General features: G+C 31.8%; 1 protein-coding gene across 3 annotated transcripts in view; it reads left to right on the top strand.

Annotated features, from left to right (window-relative positions):
• Positions 1 to 17,962, top strand: part of LOC101901053 (eukaryotic translation initiation factor 4B) — a 151,368-nt gene extending 133,406 nt beyond the window's left edge. For all 3 annotated transcript variants that reach the window (XR_009343052.1, XM_059126891.1, XM_059126890.1), the window contains one exon: positions 17,757 to 17,962. Coding sequence is in view for 2 of the 3 variants with exons in the window: in XM_059126890.1 (XP_058982873.1) it covers positions 17,757 to 17,810 (54 nt within the window). In the remaining variant the exon portion in view is untranslated. The remainder of the gene's footprint in view (positions 1 to 17,756) is intronic.
• The last annotated feature ends 269 nt before the right edge of the window (positions 17,963 to 18,231 follow it).

Genomic DNA, 18,231 nt, shown 5'->3' with positions numbered 1-18,231 from the left:
ACAAAGATGTCAAATAAGAGCCAAAAAATGAAAAAAAGTGGCCAAGACCCCGAAAATATCTTAAATCTTATGATGGTGATACCAAAACTTGATATTTTTTTGCAAAGATGGTTTCTTCTTAAATTATCAACATGAGCTAAAATTAGCACGAAAAATATGGTTAAAATGTAGAATATACTTGATATCGGGTTGTTCCGTTATCAGGGGTTATGACCCATATCATGACCTGCCAAAGCGATTAAAGGTATCTTGAATGTTTAGGTAGAATTTCTATTTTGCGTTCTTTATAGTCGGTATTTGACTGATTGCAGTCCCAATGTATTTTGCATTTTGTGTTCTCATTTGACAATTTATTGTCATACGAAAGAAGCAGGTCCACTTTTTGAAATTAACCCCATAACGCTTCTTCGGTCATTTTTGTTTGTTTTAATGTGTTCGCATCTTCCAGCTGAAGCACGATGTAGGTCCTGGAGTAGAAAGCATTTAACATCGTATTGCGCCATCATTTCATTTTTAATATTATTCATTCAGAATTCAAACCAATAAAAATTTTTCACTTCAATATAGAAAAAAGAAAAAGAATCTTCAACTGGTTCGCTGATTTTTTCTGCGGCAAATTTTTAAAGGTCCTTATGAAGTTTGTCGGTAGAATGCACTATTATTTTGAAATTCGATTCCATTGAAAAATTGTCGATTTTCCCGATTTTAGAATTTTCATATAAAGCGACAACGGATTAAATTGTTATTTATAGATTTTATGTATTTATTGGGTATTACGAACAAATACATAAAATCTATAAATAACAGTTTTATAACCTACACATCATATTAGAATTAAAAAAAAAAACACTACAAATGTACATTCGAAAATAGAAGGTCAAAATGGAAAAAATATGCAATATAAAACATTACTATTGTACATTTTAAAAGTCAAAATGAAAATGTTCAAATTTCACATTTTTACGCGATTTTTTTGGATTTTATTCTTTTCTGCCAAGAGGCAATTCCGAATTTGTCTAAATCGTTAAAATCAGACCGGCGGTCTTTATCTTATAAGAGTAGTAACTAACACAACTTTCTTTTACATATAGAGAGATAGATTTAAAAGTAGGCGCGTTCCTCAGCCCCTAAATAAGTACTTAGGGTTGGATGGAAAGCAAACAGCATCTCGTGTAATAATTCTCAAACCGATATCTTCACTATTTTGGCAAATATAAATATTTTAGATAAATCGTAATAGTGGGCGTAAAAGGAGGCGTGATTAATATTTTTTTCTTTAAAAACCTAACTCGGGGTATGACAAACGTTTGTACAAAAAATTATGCAAATCGGTCCAGCCGTCTTCAACTGATTCCGTTACCAACAAACAACAATTGATTTATATATATATATATATATATATATATATATATATATATATATATATATATATATATATATATATATATATATATATATATATATATATAAAATTCTAAGACGATTTAACGATGTCCGTCTGTCTGTTGAAATCACGATACAGCCTACATTATTTGACGTAGAGCGTCAAAATTTAGCATAATAATTTGTATTGTGTCTAGGATGGTTGGTATAGAAAATGAGATATATCGGTCCACGTTTTGGTATAGTACCCATCCCGATATTCGGTATTTTGATGATTTTTGCCACACTTTTTCACGGATTTGTCTGATAATTGGTATTTGTAGGTCATAATGTGTCCTAGTTCGTGCGGCGAAACATTGTATGTATAGATCCACGCTTTGGTATAGCCTCCATATTACGGTATCTTTCGATATTCGATATTTTGATGCCTTTTGTCACATTTTATCACAAATTGGTCTTAAAATTGGAAGTTGGTGGTCATAATGAGTTCTAGCTCCATTGGCGAAATATTGTATGTATAGGTCTACGCTTTTGTATAACCCTATATAGCGGTACCTCCCGGTATTCGGTATTTTGATGATTTTTGCCACATTTTCGCACGAATATGTCTAAAAATTGGTATTTGTGGGTCATAATTGGTTCTAGGGTATTACCCTAAGGTGGGAGGAATTAAAGTTCTTCCCGGCCGAACTTAATGTTTTTTACTTGTTTTTTTATTGTTGTTGTTACTTTTTCCAATGTGCACTTTCATAGATCTCTTACTTATTAGATGAAATACTCAAACAATTTTTTCGTTTTAAAAATGTGATGTTTGGATTGGGAATCGAACCGAGGTGTACAGAGATCAAATCCACTGCGCCACAGTGTCTTATATTCCTCAGACAAATTAAAGTCATATTATTGTTGAATTCGTAATTAATTGTAAATTATCGATGTTTTTTCCGATGGAAGTCACAATATAGTGTCTGCACATGGGACACCATATTTTATCTTCCTGGACGCCACTACGTAGTTACTCCGTAATGATAGAAAGTAGACAACATTAGTTTTGTTATTGTAAATTTACATACTATCGTATTTATTAGGATAAGAAGCCCCGCAGAACTGGCATCTTTAAATGGAAGTGAGTTACTCACTTCCAAATGCTTGCAGGGATTTAAGATATATATTTTTAAAATAGTACACACGTATACCCGTTTATGTATAGTTCTCATATAATTCCACACCTGGCACTTGTCATTTAGCATGTTTCTGTCACAATTTCCTACACAATTGATGTATAGCTCTCATATAATTCCACCACCTGGCACTTGTCATTTTGCATGTTTCTGTCACAATTTCCGACCGATTTCTATCTAATAGCCAATTTTTTAAGCATTTTATACCCTACACCACATAGTGTTAAGGGAATTATGTCTTTGTGCATTTGTTTGTCACATGGAGAAGGAAGCGAGATAGACCCATAATGACTGAAGCCTGTTGAAATTGATAAGAATCGGTTCTAATTTAAATATAACTCCCAAATATATATTCGTAATATGTTTTCGACAACATTGATGTTTGGTTCCAGATTTATTAAAGAACTCAGAAATACATTTGCCAAATTTTACCGAGAAAGGCTAAGATTTGGATGTAACTTCCATATAAATCTTTAATCCGATTTCATGTTTATTGTACAAATAATGGCTAATATCAGCCCAAATGGAGTGAATTTCGGGACGTACGTTTACATTTTGTGGAACTCGGCTCTGATATACATATTTTTTTAATATAATCCTTCTCGAAGTGATATGATGCACTCTATACCAATGTTATTTGGTATAAAAGATTAAAATGTCTCCGTCAAATTTAGTGAAAATCGATTCAGCTTAGTTCCTCTGAAACCAAATTCTTTTGTTACGGGAGCTCTACTAAATATGTATAGTGGTGTATAGTATCATATAGTCGGCTTCGCCCGACTTTTGACTTTTCTTACTGATTTTGGCATAATTTTGTATAATATTGTTTCACAGAGGTAGCCAGAAATGGTTTCCGCTAACATTTCCGGAGGTCCGTTTCAATAAATTGGCCATATGCCTTTCAGGACATTTCTTACGGTACAACATACACATCAATGGAAAGCTAATGAAGAGTACTATCCATTGGCATCATAAAAGATGTGGGATGATTGGACAGATTCCGAGGGAATAGATAATTTCTGCAGAAGTCCTATGAACAGGATTATTCTATTGGCTAACGTTTCTTCTTCTGTTAAAAGTTAAGTTGTGCTGCCCTCTTAATGCTCTCAATCATGAACTCAAAATTACAACCCATTTGATGGGAAAACGTTCAATACACACATTTTTATGGATTAAGTTCATTTATGTTGCTGAGAAGTGGGTTTAGGTTCTTTGAAGCGATTAAAACGGGGCTGTATCATTTTGCATTACGTGTTTATTTCGATTCAAAATTTTTTTATAGATTTGGTGGATAAAACCTTCTAACTACAGAAAATATATACTAATAAGGAAACTTTATTGTATGGAGATGATTTGATCCAGGGTTTCTGTAAAAATTTCATTAGTTTTTCATGCATAGAGAGTCTCTTATTGATTGCAGCTGTCAATATTTTAAGCAAAGTATAGGGTTTTTGCAACATATATTGTTTAGACAATTCAATTTAATTTGAAGTAGGGGTCTAGCAAAGCGGAAAAATGTTAAAAAGGCTACAGCAATCTGACACCATGAATTGGATTTCATTAGATTTGATTTTTAACCAAGTGGAAGTTTGGTTAACTGGAGAGCTTTATACCTTAATTCAGTTAAATTTTTGAAATTGTATTTTTCTCATCAACGCGGACCGGGTCAGCTTATTCAAAATAGAATGTTAAAAATGTCATGCAATATAAAAATTACAAATATACTACAAATTATAGCAAATATACTCAAATTTTTAATGCCGTACTTTTATGCGGTTTTTTTATTTTATCCTTTCTGGAAGCAGACCATTTTGTATTGAGGCAATTGTCACATTTAGTCCAGCCGTTAAGTCCTAGTTTAAGATTAGTAACTAACATCATGCGGCAACATGCAAATGTTGGTATTTTTATCGGCATTTTTCGAGAAGTATTTAAATTTTCCCATTCGAGAAGTATTTAAATTTTCCCATTTTGTAAGTCTTCGAAATATAACAAAGTAATATATATTCTTGATCTGCATAACATTCTCAAGTGATGAGTAACTGTACATTGTTTACACCATTTTTAAATTTATATAGATACCTATTTTTATTTAAATATTCCACATACATCCACCAGAAAGTATGTAGCGAATATAATATAATATTTTTCATTTTCAAACTTTGGGTTCGTAGTGGGTTCTACCTCCGGTGGCAGATCATTGTCTATATAGATAGGTTAACATTTTGTATAACCACCCATGCTTCAGTATTTCCCGATTTTCAGTATTAAAGTAAATTTTGAAATGGATTCTGTTTTCCCTGACAGAAGACTGCTGGAATTGGTTCATTATTTCTTTATCACTTATAAGGCGGTACCTCCGAATATTTTGGGTTTTGCTGATTTTAGCCTCACCATAGATAAAAACCACTTAACTTAGAAATAGGTACCATCGACTATACGGCACTTTTAAGACTTAACCAACCGATTTCTATGGTAAAAATGGAAATATTCAATATCGATTTTTTATTTCTAAAGGTTTTTTTACCTCATGGAGGAGGGAAATAAAAGTTCGGCCCAAACTGACCTTCCGCTTTGTTACTTGTTAATTTATAACATTTTCCAAAACAATTTCCAAAAAGATTTCTATGAAACAACAAAACAACCATCCCCATATGTAGGGATAGCGTACATATCACGATCCGCACCATTGTTAATTTACATAGAATATAATTGTTTAGTTACATATGGATCAGAAAATTTTTTGGCCCAACGTTTAATAAATCTTAAGACACCGGATGCTTTATTTACCATAGAAACCATATGGTTATTAAAATTTAATTTGGGGTCCATCAAAAGTTCCAAGAAAGCTACCATTTATACCATAATGATTTAATATAGGGTTGGATCTAAAAAAAACGCATATGCTTGCATTTTTTTAATCAACTCCATGCCATTGAGATAACGCCGATTAAAAAGGCTGTTTAAATCTCTTTACAGTAAGTTAACATTTATTTGAGATTTATGAGTCATGGATAATTTTACATCATAATTTAATTTCTTAATAATTTAACATACTCAATTGAATTTGGTAGATCATTAACAAACTTTAAAAATAGAACTGACATAAGATGACTTCCTTGTGGAAAACCAGATGGAACATCGATAGATTTAGAATGACAACCTTCAAATAAAACTATATGTGACCTATCGCGCAAATAGAATGGAACCCATTAAACCAATTTTCTACTAAATCCTATACGTACAAGTTTGAATAGAAATAACATATAATTGACTTTATCAAAAGCTTTGGGAAATCGGTATAAATTGCATCAGTATGTTTGTTGTGAACAAACCCTTTAATTACCTCCGATGAAAATTATATAAGATTAGCAATGGACTGCAGAAACTATATTGAAATAGACTTAGGACTTTATGTGTAATTACACCAGTAATTAATTTTTACCAAACAACTTTGCAAAGCGCTGAAAATTAAGCGAGGAACCTCATTCTGTAACCATTCTTGGATGGCGCGTGCTGAGTGCGATGGTGCCGAGACCTGTTGGAATGTCCAAGGTCTGCGGTCAAAATGTTTGCGTGCCCAAGGCTTTAATACACCCTCCAGAATATTTTCGCAATAACATTCGGTATTTATTCTGATGCCACGGTCGATTTATAGGAGCGGAGAGCGGCCATCGGCTGTTATGGCGGCCCACACCATGGCCGCCGTTTGAGTTCTGGTGGCCAACCCAAAAATGCACATTTTCTTTGCCAAGTAAACACGATCATTTTGTTTGTTTACAAACTGCTAGACAACGAATGTTTTCTCATTGGAGAAAATCAAATTCGGCAGTTCACCACATTCGGAATCAACTTTTTAGCTCTTTTGAGTCTATTTTCTTTCTGTTTCTGTGTTCTTGCACTTTTTCGAATTTCAATGGTTTTACCCCGAGCTCATTTTTCAATATTTGCCGAATGGAATATTGCAAATGTTCAGCTCACGAGACATTTTTCGGCCACTGCGACGCGGGTTTCGATCAAGACGCTTCTTTACTTTTCGAACCATTTCTGCCGATGTTGCAGTTTTCTTCCGCCCACTTCCTTGACGTCGGGCTACGCTACCAGTATCACAGTAACGAGCGATGGTACGAGACACAAAAGATTTATTCGCATTTAAATGTTGTACAAAATACTTTGTACATACTTTTTAGTGCGGGTGAGGCACTGGGAAAATCTAACAACTAAAATAAATATTTAAAAATGATCGATCTCCCTGCTGCGATAAAACGTCACATGTGTAGAATTCAGTGATGTTGTGCGCTGTCACATTTCTAATGTGAATGACAATTCTAATGTGAATAACAAATGAACATGGCCTTCCACTGAGCATGACCACACGAAGGAGACTGAACATAGACACATGCGAATTGACGAGCTTGAAAATGAAACATACAGTAACAGTTGGTGTATAGAAGTTTAGAAGTGAAAACAGAAGTTAAACTGAAGTAGAAGTCTGTTTCATTATTAAATGCTAATATAAGAGAAATATTGTGAACTGTAATGAACATTATAATAATAATAATAATAATAATAATAATAATAATAATAATAATAATAATAATAATAATAATAATAATAATAATAATAATAATAATAATAATATAATAATAATAATAATAATAATAATAATAATAATAATAATAATAATAATAATAATAATAATAATAATAATAATAATAATAATAATAATAATATAATAATAATAATAATAATAATAATAATAATATAATAATAATAATAATATAATAATAATAATATAATAATAATAATAATAATAATAATAATAATAATAATAATAATAATAATAATGATAATGATAATGATAATGATAATAATAATAATAATAATAATAAGAATAATAATAATACTAATAATAATAATAACAATAACAATAATAATTATAATTATAATAATAATAATAATCTTATGAAGACACTACTGGTCGCTACAACAATAATAAAAGTGAGAAGAAAACTTCATGAAAACAATTTGTTCGAGAAAATGAAAAATCGTTTGCTGATGTAATTTTGTAATGATCATCAAATCGTAATTGTGACATTACATCAGAAACATTTGTGAAATAGGGCAATTAACAAGATAGTGAAAACAACAACAAATTAGTTTGCCTGCTTATGGACAAAACAACAACAAAGTTGCTTGTGCAAGAATTTGAACAATAATACCGTTGCTGATACGATCGCCAGTTGATAGAAAAGAGGAATAGCTGTGTGTCTACAACAACAAAGCAGTTTGTGCATGAATATTACAACAATAAGTGCTTGTGTTTCTTGCCATATGGCAATATCGTGGACAACAACAACATCGCATTAAGAAGTTTCAACCATTTATATTTGCTGATGCAATAATTGAGAAGACAACAGGTGAAGGGGGGCTAAGAAGATAACCTACGCCGAATTTTGGTAAATCATAACAGCGTTTAGAAATGTATGAATAAGTAAATTTTTTGTATGAATGTTTGTTAGGGCGATTGCATTTAATAAATATATATATATATATATATTTTTTTTTTTTTTTTTGTAAAACTAACGGCAATATTGATATTTACAAATAAGTTGGAAATATCAACTGCGTATTTTAGTTGTAAGCAGATAAATTGGTGTTGAGCAATAGGGAGATTTATGAAGAGAGCAGTGACTTATTTGTAGTATTTTGGGGAAATTGATCGCAAACAAGTAACGTTAGTGTTTTAATGTAAATTTTGTTGATCTGCGTTAAACAGTTTTTTTTTTGTTTTGCTAAGGAGAGCATATGAATTTTTTCAGTTGTAATAGAAGTGTGATTCCTTATGTAGAAACTCATAAATTTAAAACATAGATTTTAATAATATTGATTAAGCCACTGTAGACAAAAACAATACAATAATGGACAAGAAAGACATAGAAATGTTGACTGTTGAAGGTCTGAAAGATAAATTGGGCGAACTCAAATTAGCACGAAGTGGGAATAAAAGCGAGTTGCAGGCCCGTCTTCTACAACATTTTGGTCATTCCTCCTCTACCGAAAACGACGAATCTGATTATGGCGAGGCAACGCCAATGGTCAATTTCTTCACACTGAGGGACATTCAGGATTCAGTCTCAAAATTTTGTGGTGACAAGTTACCAAGAGTTGAACATTGGCTTAGAGAATTCGTAGATTGTGCTTGTACCGTTACGCAAATTCATATATGGGAAACAGTTGTTGACGGGTGCAGCTAAAACTTTTGTTAGGAGTCAACCTAACATTAAGAATTGGCTAACACTGAAACAAGCATTGAAGAACGAATTCGACGTGAGGATATAATCAGTAGAAGTTCACAGCCGGCAGAAGAAAGGAGCAAAATGGAAGCATGAGGTAATATCTGTACAGTCTAATGGAGATAGGTCATCAAATAAATATTGACGACTTTATTGAAGGCTTATCCGGTAATAGTTTGAACAAAAGTATTCTGTGTCAATCGTCAACAGTAAAAGATTTAAAGATAAAAATTAAAATATTAGAAATAAAAAGAAATAAAATAAAATATAATATCCACACAGTGTCCGAAAAAGTACCGCAGGTTTCGCGCAGAATATTCAAAGAAATTGATATTCTAGAAATAAAATTTTGGCTATGGTCGATACAGGGAGTGATGTTAGTCTAGTCCGTAGTGAGAAATAAAAATGTTAAAAGTCTTTCCGGTATAGGTAGTAGAAGGGTATACACATTTTTAAAGTGCAAACAAAGGTTGACAGGTGTAAAATGGATATGATTTTCCACATTATTCAGAAGCCAGACATTATTTATCCCGATATTGTAGGAAACGATATTCTGGACAAGTTAGACATGAAAGTAGACCCGAGGGGAATTCAATTTATTATAAGATATAACTTAGTGCAGTCACTAAGGATATAATACGAATGCAAGCGAATCTTCTTCGCCACAGGACATTAATCCTAGACTGGAGTTAAGAGATGAGTTTTCAGATAACTTATATGTGACTACTAGTTTTAGAAAAGAAGACTTTTATAAAGACTTCTGCGTATTGAAGAGAACAATAAAATTCCAAATAAAGGCAATACTGAACAGTTGCAGCTAAATGGACAGGGTTTGAAGGAAGGAATTGACTTTCGTTTCAACAAAGCTAAAAGGGAAATAGAAATATCACAATTTAAGTTGCCAAATGAAGAAGACAAAAAAATTACAAAGGTAGGAAAAACGCAAATTTTTTGGAGGAAATCGAAGGCGATATAAAATATAAGACTTCATATATAGACAATGATAAGCAAAAACCATTGGGTTCAGATATAAAGTTCAGTTCGATGTATTTTCGTAAGGTTGAAGTCATCCGAAAGATTAACATTGGGTCGTCAAAGAGTTGCTATGTTGACAAGTTAAATGAAGGTTTCAAGAGAAGTAACACTATAAAGCATTGTAGTGCACATTCTAGGTCGAATGCGAATCAGGATGGCCGAATGTGGGAACGGGCGATGCAACCACGCACTCGCATTACATTACATTGTTGCGTAATGTACTATTTCTAATGTGGATGACAATTGAACATGGCCTTCCACTGAATATGACCACACGATGACTTATTGAACGTCGAAAATGAGACATACAGAAACAATTGCTGTATATAAGTTCAACCAAGTACAAACTTAGAAGCGAAAACAGAAGTTAAACTAAAGTAGAAGTCTATTTCATTATTAAGTGCTAATATAAGAGAAACGTTGTGATGTAAGTTTTATGTTAACTTTATTTAATTTAATGATATGAACCGTAATTTAATCAACAATAAACATAATAAACATAATAATAATAATAATAATAATAATAATAATAATAATAATAATAATAATAATAAACAATTAAAAATAAACCAAAGTGTTTTAATTAAACCCATAGGTAACCAAAGCTACATATTATTCGATCCATTTTAAATACTATACTACTAAGTTCACTAAAATATACGCATTTAAGCCGCCCGGGAGAATGTACAAAATACTTTGTACATACTTTTGAGTGCGGGTGAGGCGCTGAGAAAATCTAACAACTAAAAATAAATATTTGGAAATGATCAGTCTCCCAGCTGTGATAAAACCTCACATGTATAGAATTCAGTGTTCTTGTGCGCTGTGGCATACGATGATGTGTAAGATAATAAAGGTCATGACCCACACACACACTGTAGATGCGTACAGTGGATAGCCAAGACCACTTGAAGGAAGAGACAGGCAGCCTTGTAATGTTCCTTATTAAATCTAACAATAGATAAGAATAATTGTGTGGCTGCGATTAGGTTAAGTTGTAGTAGTTTTTGTAGCACTTAAGAAAAGTATCTTTAAATAAAAATTAGAATTGAATTAACAGCCAAACCATTCTGTTGTCTTTCTCTACTTGGTTAAACAATAGCCATATGTGGTTTTCCTGCCAAATATAAAGAAATCACACTATCACGCTTGAATTCTATCATGAATAGTTTTTTTCTGAAAAATTCTCACCAAAATGCTTTTGTACACTTGTACACAATATAATAAGCTGTCACTGGAATAATTTTAACAACTGTTGGACGTGTGGCTTAGAAATGGCAGCAGTCTGAAGTTGGTTGCAGTTTCTTCATCTCACCCTGTATACAAGCTGTTGGGTGATAATTACCTTCGGGTGTTAAAATAACAGGGATACTTAAAATTTCAAAATACTGTGTGATATTAACAAATGCTATTTATTTGATGAAGGTCTAAATCGCAAACACGATTCACAACATCAAATGAAAAATTGTTATAATTCCCAGTTGGTGTTAAAGGAGTCATCGATTCTGAATCTGGCAATGAGAGGCACTTAATGGATGGCAAGTTAAATTTACCAAGGATCTAAATATAATCAATTACATGGGTATATGAGCTACATTTTCTGATCTTCCTAAAAACACTTAGCAGGCCAAAATTCATTCGCACTTACCTTATAGAAAAAATTTTGGGGTAAAACAACTTTAGAAGAAGATCTACTTTTTGAGAAGAATGAACGTAGTTTGTAACATCTCAGGAAGTAATCTCCTTCGATTTTCGAGTTTATATAAGAACTTATGTTCTCAGCAGATGTAGTGTGAATCTCGATACAAAAACCATTTTCATGGCCGAGCTATAGATAATGGTTTATCTTTAACTTCAGATTGTGCCACTGAGTTAGAAGAAGTCACCTTAGGTGGGTTGATGAAGGTTGACCAAATCACTAACAAAAACTCGTACGAAAAACCTCTCAGGTTATTATTTACCTAAGGTGTCAAAAATAGCAAACGAAATCGTTGGTAATGTTAATTCAAAGGCGAAATACTATAGTCATCCCGAAGAACATATTGTAGGACAAACTTTATCCAGGCATACTGTTAAACATCGACATTTACTTAACAGACAAGATGTTCTTCGTAACATGTGTTCATAAATTTTCTCAAGTTGCAATTGTTCGACCAATACTATCCAGAACAATTGTCAATATAAAAGATCCAATTCTCCGCATACCTTTACATGTCACTTCAAACGGTCAAGTGGAGAGATTTGACATTACACTTTCAGAAATTGTTAGATGCTTAAAAATTGAGAGAAAAACGGATGAAGCAGTAGACCTAATTTTACAAGCAACAAATAACAGAATATTTTGTGACAAATAAATAACGAATTGACACTATCCACTCTGCACCTAACGTGTTTTAAGAAAATATATTTCATTAAAAATCTTAAAGATAAAATCCATAGGGTATGAGAAAAGGTATTTCGAAAGAAAATCGAATTCTTGGAAATAAAAAGCGATTACAGAAGATAAGGGAACCATCGTTTTATTAAGGTAGATTGCTGCTTCTAAATGATCTAATGTATTTTTTCCTTAAATTTTTCGTTTTATATAGGCTGGTACTACAAATTATATTCAATATTACGCTCACTTCACTTCATTTCATATCAATACCTTTTATCAACCCGAACGGTTCAACGCTGCAAGTTAAGGAGCATTAATTTTATATGCACCGCACTTAAGGTTATTGGTACACTAAATCTAGAGCTTGTTGATTCTAACAATAGACAGATAGAAATATATACCAAAACTCCAAAATCAAACCCAACAATTTGAAAATATTTTAAAATAATGAGCAATACACAGTTTTCAGTATCTCATATTTAATCAATTGTTAAAATTAAAAGTAATGTGAAATGAGTATACAGGGTGAGATGGAAAAACTATAACCAACTTCAGACTTTCATTTCTCAGCCGGAATAAAAGTTATTCGTGATGAGATTCAAGCATGATAGTGTGATATCTTTATAAATGGCTGTAAAATCACAGTCATAGAGCACTCCAGCATTTAAATGTGAATAAATCTTTTGTGTCTCGTACCATCGCCCCTTACCATGGTACTGGTAGCGTAGCCCGGCATCAAGGAAGTGGACGGAAGAAAACAGCAACATCAGCAGAACTGGCTTGAAAAGTAATGAAGCGACTTGATCTAAACCCGCGTCGCAGTGGCCGAAAAATGACTCGCGAGCTGAACATATCGCAATATTCGGTTCGGCAAATATTGAAAAATGCCATTGATCAACAAAAAGAAAATAGACCCAAAAGAGCTAAAGAGTTGCCGCCCTTGGCCGAATTTATCCGATGTGAAAACATTCGTTGTCTAGCAGTTTAAAAAAAGGTCAGCTGGAAATGTGCACCTTCGGTTCGCCACCAGAACTCATGCGCAGATTTTTTTATCTCACCTTGTATATTATATTTTATAACCAACATCGTGTGATGGTCGGTCTACTCGGCAACACGCTGGCTACAAACACTATCTACCACATAATAAAAACTGATGGCAAATACAACCTGTGCTCAACAACTTATATCTGGAAAATCAGAACAATGCTACACCCAAAGTAATAACCTAGATAAAGTGGTAGAACTCCATGACGGTATTATTATTGAAGAGATAAGAACAATAAGCGATACATGTATCATAATGTTCGAAAATAAAGTAACTATCAACGGCATGTTATTGATATGAGGACGCTAACATTCCCCTCAAGTCTTATAAAATACCACAATAACATTCTGAGTTTCCAAAATTTATGATACATTGGTCGACTTGACAAAGACGCAAAAAATGCGGCCAATTTTAACCGCCTTTCTTGTGTTTATGATTGTTGTGTTGCTATGTTTCGTCATTACATCCAACAAGCGTTGGAAAAAGAGAATTGATGTTCATCAATTGAAATCTGAAATTGAGTTCTGAAGAAGACCATCGACGGCTTCACTTATGTGAGGAGGTAGTTAGCACTGTATCAACGTAAGTGTTTGACAATCATTTATTTCAGTCAACAAACGGATCATGTTGCGTGTGTGCACAAAAGAAGCCACTACATCTTTTTTCCTTAACTTACATGAATTTTAACAATTAGAATTACATGTATATACAGATCAAAGATTTTTTAAATAATTGCATAACTTTAGTTCGTTTGTTACTAAATTATAGAAAAAAATCTAAAATATGGACGTGCACAGTTCCAACTGAATGCAACAGTTTCAACTTTTTCAACGTTGAGTATGGATGAGTATAATGTAGTTTCTTTTACTGGTAGTTATTGTTACAGACGGCATTTGTACATGCTGTTTTGCACAAACTGGTATAAAAACATATTAAGTGTGTTGCCCTAAAATTTGTAACAATTATTGCAGTCATCAGGAAGTCATATGTTAACACAAAAGATCTGCAAAAGAGAGCGATTTGAGAGAACAATTTTGTCAGTTCATTCACTGAGAGCTTGCTAGACAAATTTCTTCTTGCAAACACTTCCTACTCTTCTTCTTCTCCTTCTGGTGATTTATATTCGGATAAGCAATTTAAAAACATCTTTATTTTGGAAATCGCAAGTGCAATCCTTTTGTTTGTTCGCCTTACTTTTAATATCTGCATGATTAATCTCTGTTTATAACGCACTAATTGTTTTGTTTTGACAAACCAGCTAATTGCTTGCAGGTTTTTGCAGGAATTCCGTCTGTTTACTTTTTACAGTTTTCTTGCTTACTTAAATTAATTTTATTTGACTTTGTCGATTCAGATTACAAGTGTGGTTTTGAAAATATTTGTGGTACAATAGTTCCTTAAACACATAATATATAAAAACTAAAAACCAGAAGAGATCGCACTAACTTCAATACTATACACAATTGTTTCTCTCTATAAAGTTCAGATATGAGCCTCCGCTCAGATATGAGTAAGCGATATATTAATGAGCTATAGAAAACAGAATGCTGGATTTGTCTTTTTATCCAGATAGCCCTCAGCACGCTTTGCGTTGTCAACATTCTGATTTTACCAGTCGTCTCACAAAACCTCGAAAGCAACTTGAATCGGTTTAAAAGAATTGCACTGGATTAGTAGCGCATTTTTCGAAATGTACACCTACATATTATTATAGAATGGTTTGTAACTGTCAAATACCGTACAGTTGTTAATATTTTTAACATTTTAGATTTAAGTGACTTTAATATTTTCATTAATACTCCTGAAACAATATAGACGACATCTGGGGGTTTTATAACAAACGGTGAGTCTAAGCATTCAATGCTTGTTACAGTCATTCTCTCATTTATAACAATAGTTACATGGTATGTAGGGTAAGTGTGCCAGTAGTCGGCACTTTTAGGCTTTTCAATATTTCAATCTTTCGACATTCTGAGTGAAATCTTTCAATTGCAGAAAAATAAAGTTGTTCAGATTCCATGTTTTGTTTAGTACGAAATAATAAACAACAATTGAATTTGTTTTTATTAAATTGGCAAAACTTGCAATTTTACCAAAATAGTAGTTTTTTGCCAGTAGTCGGCACCATTTTCAAATGCTCGGCATGTCTATTTGCTAGTAGTCGGCATATGCTATTTCATTAAAAAATATTATTTTGTATATTTTTTTTATTTCAAAGTTTTATTAACTAATTTTGTTTTTAAATAGTGTTTTAATTAATTATCATTTTAAACCAAATATAGGTAGAAAATCAAGAATAGTATGGATTTTCAATTAAAATAAAAATGAGATAAAATAAAAAAGTACCTATCTTATGTTTGGAATTTGTGAATTGACATTTTTCCTTTAGATAACCAACATTTTTTTAAATGCCACCTAGATAGCGGCGGTCGTCAAATAGCTGATTAGAAAAAAAACTACTTAATTTAGGAAAGTTGGTCAAAAAGCACAAATAAAAGCAACTGCCGACTCAAAACTATTTTTTTATTTAGTAGTTTTTGGATTATTTTTTAATAACTTTCTCAAGTTTTGGTGAACAAGGTCAAAAATGATATTTTTCTAGTAATCGGCACCCCCGCCGACTACTGGCAAATCTCTTTTTTTCTGTTCCTAATGTAAATAATATAAGAGAAAAATGCTTGATTATGTATATTTTTTAAGTTATAAAATGATCGTTAGACTATCATTTACTATTATAAAATATTTCTGATTCCAAAAGTATTGAATTTAATTTACTTAAATTGATTATTAAGTTGACGCCACCACTAATTTTTTCTTTACAAACAAGCACATCGCACGCGTTGGCAGACACTCACTGACGAAAACCGTTATTCTATTATTAATTACGGTTTATTATTAATAAATGATCGGAGCTCATTGTTTTTTACAGAAAGAGAGCAGAGAACACTGCTGACGTTTTTTTGCAATTATTTTATTATTTGGTCAATTCCATTTTTAGTTATTTAAGTTTAAATTTCAAAATTGCCGACTACTGGGACATGCCGAACTTAGGCGCACTTACCCTATCTGTTATATCTTTTTTGTTGAGACTGACAGTTACACTGATGCAGGACTTAATATGGACACTCTAAGCTTGAAAATTCGTATGTGTTTAAATGATGTTAGCCATCATACGTTAAAAGCAGGGATTCAAATGATAACGTCAGTGAAGCAAACCGACCGAGGGGGCCACCTCCTTTATCTTGGGATCCACGTAAACGCCAGTTTTCACACAAAGCTCGAAAAGGGTTACTAGCTTCGTAGTTAGTCCTTAAGGTACGGTCAGACTGTGCGAATACGAATATTTTTCAAATATTTTTCCATATTTGACTAGACAAATGTATTAAGTCAAATATTTGACAAATTTTGTTTGTTCGGCCATAAAACAGTGTCAAATACTGCTCTGGAAATACGCGTTTACATTCTTAAAATATATTTTGCCAATGAAATTGTTTGAGATTAGTAGAGAGAAGAGAGAGTGAGAAGGGAAATAAAAGCCTAGCTGTTTAGGAATATGAGGCTTTGCCAGAATTTTTAAATGCATATCATGAATGTTTGTAAAAGTCATAAATGGTACAATCACATCAAGGTAGGGTAGTGTGTATTTGCGATTGCATGTGTGTACTTTTCAAAGTATAGGGGAATCGCTTACAAAATAATCATGAATGGATAACTTTTACCAATTTTCTTACAAAATAGATCATTATAGTTATTTCAAACTACTACTATTATTTTTCATGTTATTTGTTTACTCAAAAAAGGGGTCCACTCTACACAACCGTATTCAGGAACTCAGCGTACCAGGCTTACAAAAAGTTGTTTTGATATCGTAAATTAACACAAAATAGCAGTAAGCGGCTGCAACAAAATTAAAATTACTACCAATATCATTGATTTTTCAAATATTGCTAAAGCCTTTTAAGTAAAGTAAATACAATTTTTTTTTATTCAACAATTTTAGAAAAAAATGTTGTTAGTTACAATTCCAAAACAAACTTCGATTAGCTGACAATCTGAAATAAAACGTACGTTGATGCCTTGACAAAAATTAATAGCAAATCCAAAACGTGGTAAATAGCGTGCCAATAAGAGTTGTACCCTTAGGCTGATGCTATTGCAATAAGTGCAGACTTTCAAACCCGGTGTAGAAGATTTTATATATTTATTAAAAACATTTTTCAACCTGCAACACTCTTTCTGTCTTACACATGCCATTTTGATATTTAAAGAACTATGTAATATACTGAATGTATTCAATTATATTTATAATCAGAACATTCTCTATATATATATATATATATATATATATATATATATATATATATATATATATATATATATATATATATATATATATATATATATATATATATACATTTATTTTTATTTTTTTATTTTTTTAGATTTTAGTGTCCACAAACAAATTCTCGGGACTAGAGGATGATGACGACGAATAACAAATGATATGAAAACTTATAATTCAATTTTATTTAAATATGTATCTATGTGTGTAATTACCTCAATATAAATTATTACGTTGGTTCTATACAATAAATTACACAGTGGCAAAACCTCTTTGTAATAATGCCGTTGTATTACCTACTACCAATTTGAATTTTGTTCTTTATATATATGTATATACATGTATATATATATATATATATATATATATATATATATATATATATATATATATATATATATATATATATATATATATATATATATATATATATATATATATATATACATATATATACATTATATATACAGTATCTTACAAAACATTTGCAACAAGTATACATTTTTTATAAATTGTCATAATAAAACCTGTGGGGTTATGTTATTCAAATTTTATTTGTATTTATGTAATATTGT

This window comes from Musca domestica, unplaced genomic scaffold (genome assembly GCF_030504385.1).
Source record: "Musca domestica strain aabys unplaced genomic scaffold, Musca_domestica.polishedcontigs.V.1.1 4, whole genome shotgun sequence".
NCBI lineage: Eukaryota > Metazoa > Arthropoda > Insecta > Diptera > Muscidae > Musca > Musca domestica.
This window is presented reverse-complemented; position numbering and strand designations above follow the sequence as displayed.